The sequence below is a fragment of the Rhamphochromis longiceps genome, linkage group LG18, assembly GCF_057381845.1.
Source record: "Rhamphochromis longiceps isolate RC_006_pf linkage group LG18, R_longiceps_female_GT1.1, whole genome shotgun sequence".
Classification (NCBI taxonomy): domain Eukaryota; kingdom Metazoa; phylum Chordata; class Actinopteri; order Cichliformes; family Cichlidae; genus Rhamphochromis; species Rhamphochromis longiceps.
In genome coordinates, this window is record NC_140574.1 from 11357616 (window position 1) to 11364069 (window position 6454).

The following is a 6454-nucleotide window of genomic DNA, read 5'->3' on the forward strand; positions in this document are numbered from 1 at the left end:
ATTTGAGCAGATACTCAGCTGTTAACTTCCCTTTGTAATAGTGAAGACAATTATTAAGAAGACTGTTGTAAAGGTCACTTATAGGTCACTGGTCTCGGTTCAGCTGGCAGAAATAATAAAACATCAATACCACTGCAGTGTTTCCCAGTAATGAGAAGTACGGCTAAAGTCCAGGAAAAAAAAAATCCATACAGTCTCTACGTTTGCCACACAATCAATCATAGTCCGACTTCCAGTTTTTTAATCCTTTTAATTTTTCTTAACGCAAGTGAAACTATTTGGAGCAAACAAGCCATTTTGCATTCGTGGCATTTAATCTAATATCACACAAAGACATCTATTAGACCCAATGGAGGTGTTACAGTCAAATTTATTAAACCATGAATGTTTCATATAAACAAGTGTGTGCACATAGGGAAGACCTTGTCCTCAAGGTCCCGATCCTAAGCCAGACATCTACCTGAGATTCAGTTCAGTTCACCTATTCACGTGGTATTCACATAACAATGCAGAGAAGCAAATCTAGACTATTTAAATATCTGTGGCATATGTTAATGCTACAGTACGACATGTTGGACAGTAGTTCAGAGTGAAAGTTTTGGCAATTCTACAAGCTACAATGTTTGCCTTACTCTTATACAAAAGAAAAAAAACCCCTCATCTGATCAAATTTTCTTTTCTTTTCTTTTTTTTTTTTTACAAACCATTTCTAAATCTCCTTACAAGTCTTTAGTATTGCTCTTGCTACATTGAAAAAATAGAAAAATTACATCTGAATTTTGAACTGTTGGTCTGGTGTATTTATAAAGAGTCTTGCTCTTGAGTATTCATGGCTATGTTTCAATAGTCCTTAGTTGCTTACTCTCCGTGTTTCCTTTCCTCTCTAATGGCCAGCTTCACCCATTAGCAATCACATAAGAGGGTGCGAAGCAAATAACAAGACATCAAAGAGTTTTAAGAGGCCTAGGATTCTCCAGAGGTGCTCGGTGTCGCCAAATTGTCCTGTCCCTGAGCTTCTTCCTCCGCCGCTGCTGCGTCCATTGCTACTTCCTGTTTAGGGGCCACCAAAGAAGTGTCTGCGTCGGGGGCTTCGAAGGATTCACCCCCCAGGTCATTCAGTTTTATGTAGCCCTTGCTGTTGGAGTGCTCCAGACGGGGGTAGCTGAACCGCCTGGCTCTGTCACCTTGACGGCACCCAGACACAGACAAGCTGCAGCGGCGTGCTGGCCTGGGCTGATCCGTGAGAGAGTTGAGCGACAGCCGTGAACCCATTGCCCTGGCAACAGGAGATGGCGGAAACAGCTGAGGCCTCTGCGGTTGACGCTGAGCCTGCGGCACCCCCTCTTGGATACCTGTGTCGGTGTCCTCGTGGCTCCGGTGAGGAGGAGGAGAGTCCATGATCGAAGCCTCCTTCTGCTTACCGTACATCACGTCTCTCTGGCTGCTGCTGCTGGCCTGTCCCTCCTCACTTATGTTTTCAGCAGCAGCTTCTATAACAACCTCCTCCTTTGAGCATCCCTCTGCCTCTGCTTTCTCCCCCACCTCACAGTTGTTCAGTTTGATTACTGGCAGGGTAAAAGCGTTCACAGAAGAGGTGACGATGGAGGTGGTCTCCCATTGTCGGGGCTGAGGTGCCTGCTCACTGCTATTGCTGTAGTCTTTATAGATGCTATAGACAGTCTCTGTGAAGCTCTGCACATCTTTGGACAAGCTACGAGGCCTGCTGACCAATGAGGAGCGTCTGAATACCTCCTCGCCATCTACCTCACCTTTGAAAGTGATTCCAGTGGAGGGCCAGGAACTGCGAGTAAGCATCCCACTTGTTGGGAATGTACCCGACGGCCCTTCTGCACTCTTTGACTGGGTGTAATTCACCATGCCGTTCAGAGGTGAGTACTCCTTTGATCGTATGCTGTGCAGATCTATCACTGTGGAGTAGATATCCCTCAGGTTTATGATTTTAGTTTTCTTGTCTCGGTTTTCATGGAGGACGGCGTTAGCACAAATGAAGAGAAAGATACCAATTCCCATCACAAGTGGTCCGAAGACTTTCAGGTTGTCTGAATACAAATAGTTATCCAGGAAGTCACAGAAAAAGCCACAGTGACGGGACGGGCTGGAAACACTGGTGTTAGAATGACTCTGGTTGAACAGATTTGATTGGCCAGAGGAAGGCTCACCACGGGTCAGGTTGGAGGTAATCTGAGGACTTTTGGAATAGCTCATCCTGCTGGTGTGAAATCCCCCGGTTCTGCGGCGCTCCTGGTATTGCTGCTGGTTCTGGCTGGGCCAGTAGCCCAGTACAGCCATGGAAATCCCAACCATAAGAACTATAATTCCAACAGCGGCCACCAAACCAGCAGGGGAGCAGAGATTGAGTTTGCCCTTCACCACCACCACATCGTTTTTCTTCTTTTTCTTGGATTTCCTCTTCCGTTTGTTCTCCGCTCGGTTTTTCGATCGGAGCGAATCCTGGCGCCTGTTCATGCGCAGCAGGCCACCCGTGGCTATCATGGTGGCGACTACACCACAGGCTTGTCACTCAGTCTGTGAGAACACAAAACAAAAGAGAGAGAAGATAAGCCTGAGGAGAGAGCAGAGAGGATGTTTACTGCATACTGCATACTACTACAAGTCAGATCTCGGTAAGCTCAAACGATAAGAGTCTTAGCATTTATCTAGTTTCACTCTAAAAAAATAAAAATGCTAACATGTGAAGGTTAGTTTAGAAGAAAGGTGTAAAGCATGGGGAGAAGTTAATTCTTTGGTGAGCTTTAGAGAACCTGGCAGAGGGATTTCATTACTACTGGGTACAATGAAGTTGCCTGTTTCAAAACTTTTGCTCAAGCTGTGTATCTGCTGTACAGACATGTTTTTATTTTTCATCAAATTCTCGTCAAGAATTTCTTTAAGGTGTAAAAAAAATATCAGAGGTGGAATACTAGTAAGATATTAGCAACAAAATCTGTCCAAGGAGGACCTAAAGGAGGGCCATGGCTAATTTTCATGGTCTGCCAGTGATTTAATCCAGCCCTGAATCTCAGATTACGCAACAGGTTTATTTAGCCTGCTTCTTTGCACTAATCCGACTAAAGGCAGAGGCAAATATTAGTCATCAGAAGGAGTCTAAATAAAAGATAGTATACATCTGCTGCTGCTGGATCTACAAATCTGAAGACGTAAGCAAAAGACAGACAAAAACCCAAGTTGACAGCGTAGAACAAGAAGTGCTTGTTATCTATATTCAGCTGTGCCGGTGCGATATCAGCCTATGAAAATGTAATGTGTCCAGACAGGAGGCCAGCAGGCATGTTCTCTCCACCTCACTCTGTTTTTCTTGCTCTCCTTCTCTTTCTCTGCCTCTCATTTCTTCCACCAATCTCTCCCATAAAACACTATCCCTTCCTGCTTTCCACCCAAATCCATTTCGTCATCAACCAGTGCAGCTGTGCTTCAACATGACTGCATCCACACACACACACCACATCACAAAGGCAAATATGAGCTATTAGCCATGTGTTTACACAGCAACACAGCCATGTAGGATGTTTAAATTTGTTTGGGGTTTTTACGATTATGCAACGCAGACCAGCCACTGCTGACTGATCGTAGAAGCTCTGGTTCAAAGGGCAACGAAGCCACCAACACTTATCATGATTACAGACATCTGCTGATGCGCACCAACCACATGTGGTGAATAACAATCAGAGGATAAGAATGATTAATTAGACAGATTCTAGCCCCTGTCTGATTGTGTCTATAGCTAGATATTTAATTTTATAAATCACGCCTGACTGTGTAAGACTTAGACCTTGGGTTCGTGAATAACTTATTCATGACACTCCTTCCATTTAATAAGACGTTTTCAAAAGCTGTCGTGGGACAAAATAATAATCACGATGGCCTTCGAAATCCCTTTATAATTCAAGTTATTACATGCTGTTCCAACGAAAGTAGAGCACGGACCTCTGCACCTGAGCTTCAGCAAACATCACACAGGTACTCAGCTGCTGTTTATAGCGACTTTCAGTGTATATCACATCCAATAACCACTCAAAATACGTCCTGGGCGAGAGCAACTCAACCTGCACTAAAACCGATAAGGCGTAGGCGGTACTCTCTCTATGTTTGGGGAGAGAAGGGCAGCGGTAACGTGGACCAAAAGCGGGTGTGGACAAGTCGGATTTTGTCTCTGTCTGCGGTGCTGAACAGGAAGCTGCCAACCCGTCGGTTCGCCCCCGCCCCCCCAAAAAAGAAACCCCCCCAGCTCGTGTGGCAAAACGGAGACCAGGGTGGTCTTAACGCTCAGTCCGTCTGAGCTGCGGGGGCGCATTTTTCGCGCAATGTTGCGTGAGTAATCGGCTGTTGACATTAGGGCGCATCTGTTTCCCTTCTGTTGTAAAAAATCCCGTGAAGCAAACACGAGCTGCCGTGGAGCTGGGGGTGCCGTGAAAATGCCCAGAACCACGACGCACGCTTCTCGCTCCAACACAAAGCCAAATACGGTATTGGAGGAGGAGGGGGTCTCACAAGGTGCAGACAGATGACAAACATCCATATTTCTTCCACGGCCCTGACGAAGCTCGTGGTTTCATAACTGAAACTACAATTCAGAGTTGTGTCGTAAATAAAAAATTATAGCAAGCAATGCCTTCGGCTCTCCCTGCTTTGCCTTCACAACTTATGCGAAATCGGTATCTATTGGCAACACCACGACCATAAAAAAGTTAAGCGGCATGAGCCGATCCGCATTTGAAATGGTGCTCTATTTACACATTTTTATCTGTCGTGCATTTGAAAGAGGAGGCGTGCTATCAGGAAGACCAATCGAAATATTTATATATGTATAAAAAGCAGCATCATAAATGAAAGTAAACGGACTCCAGTGCCCAGTGCTCTGAGTCTACCGCCTTCCTGACATCAAAAACTCATGTCGACTTACTCGATTTTCACAAATACTACCAACCTAAACGAGGCGGTCGCAGAATTAAACCACTTCACAAACCTCGTTCTACCTCGACACCGGGAATCAGACCCGCTTCATAAGCGCGAAAAATAGCCCGCCTGATAAAAACCGCAGATTAAATAAAATCGTAAATCAGCGCGTCTCTCACCAGAAATTGTAGCTTGGCAATCAAACATCTTCAAAGGCGCACTCCTCGTTCAGCTGTGCATGTCGTGGTGCGCCACTTTGGTGCCAAGGCTGGAAGAGTGGTACCCAGTTGAACGCAGATTCACAATAGACCGGCAGGGGCGGGCCAACCGCATTTCCATTGGTGGTGATTATTGAGTAACGAGAAAGGGGAGAGCTGTTATCATACTGCAAACACCTCCAGATTTTTCAGGATTTCTTACCTCTATAGAAAGACAAAGATTCTGCACCATGAGACTTTCCTTGATTTATGTATTTGCACTGTTGTTTGGGGAGTTTGATGACAATTGCAACTTGTCATCCAGGCTTTTCATTTGCATGTGGTTAAACAAGCAGAAATACCATGCATGAGTGAATTACTATACTATGGGTTTAAAACTGCACATAGTGGAGTTGAAGTCCACATTTAAATACACCAAATGCATCATCTATCATTTGGTTTTCTATCCTTACCTTCCCCCCAGTTGGGTTAGATTGCTATAATTGCTTATATGCTGTGTCTTTGTGTTTAACAAAATTAAATATGACAGAGTCCAGATGTGTTTTAGTGATGTGAGACTGGAGACAGAGGCAGCAGCTCTACACTGGCCAGAGGAAGCACACATAACAAAGCTCAGCTCTGATGCTCCAGAGAGTTGGCTGCAAATTTATGACCCAGAAATGTGTTTTGTTTATGGCATAAATTAGAGGAAAGGAACAGAGAAAAAACTCTAGCGTGCATGCCGCAGTCAGAGTCGAAATATACAGAGACATGGTAAATAATCCGACGGGGTTTTAAAGAGCTGTCTTTAATCCCCAGTGTTGACTGGTGCACTGTAGGTCTGTAGGTCTGGAACAGATTTCTGTATAGCTCTAAGCTTGTGTGGTATAGTAAGACACAGTGACACAACAGACGTTTCAGTGTTTCTGACAGAGACTTAAAATCCTGCTACTGCAAACAAACATTCCAAAATATGATGTTCCATGAAAATAAGTCAACAGATAGTGATGCAAAAGAATCAGCACAGATCGTGTCTTAACATGATTTATTGAATATTTGATTGAATATAAGTTGTGTGTCTGTTATTTTTAAGGGCAAGTGAAAGCATCTCTTGTCTTGATGTGGTTACACTTTTAATTCAGTCACTTTAAGCAGCTTTTGAAAGCAGCTTGGTGCAAAAAAGAAAGAGGAAATACTTACCTCCTGCATCTCTTAATCGTTGATGTTCTAAATATACATCTGGAAATATAATTTTTAAAGATAGCAACAGATGCAATCCAAAGCACTGCAGTCAACACACTTATTCACATCATTATCTGCAC

At 44.2% G+C, this 6454-nt stretch overlaps 1 protein-coding gene across 1 annotated transcript; it reads right to left on the reverse strand.

Annotated features, from left to right (window-relative positions):
• Positions 1-253: 253 nt before the first annotated feature.
• Positions 254-5228, reverse strand: tmem200cb (transmembrane protein 200C, genome duplicate b). The gene is made up of 2 exons (XM_085389441.1): positions 5115-5228; positions 254-2547 (listed from the first exon to the last, which is right to left on the reverse strand). The coding sequence occupies exon 2, from the start codon at positions 2512-2514 to the stop codon at positions 964-966; it is 1551 nt and encodes a 516-aa protein (XP_085245567.1). The 5' UTR covers positions 2515-2547; positions 5115-5228; the 3' UTR covers positions 254-963.
• Between the last annotated feature and the right edge of the window lie 1226 nt (positions 5229-6454).

Bases quoted from the DNA above. Each gene is read 5' to 3' on its own strand.
- tmem200cb (XM_085389441.1), bottom strand. From the start codon at position 2,514: ATGATAGCCACGGGTGGCCTGCTGCGCATGAACAGGCGCCAGGATTCG.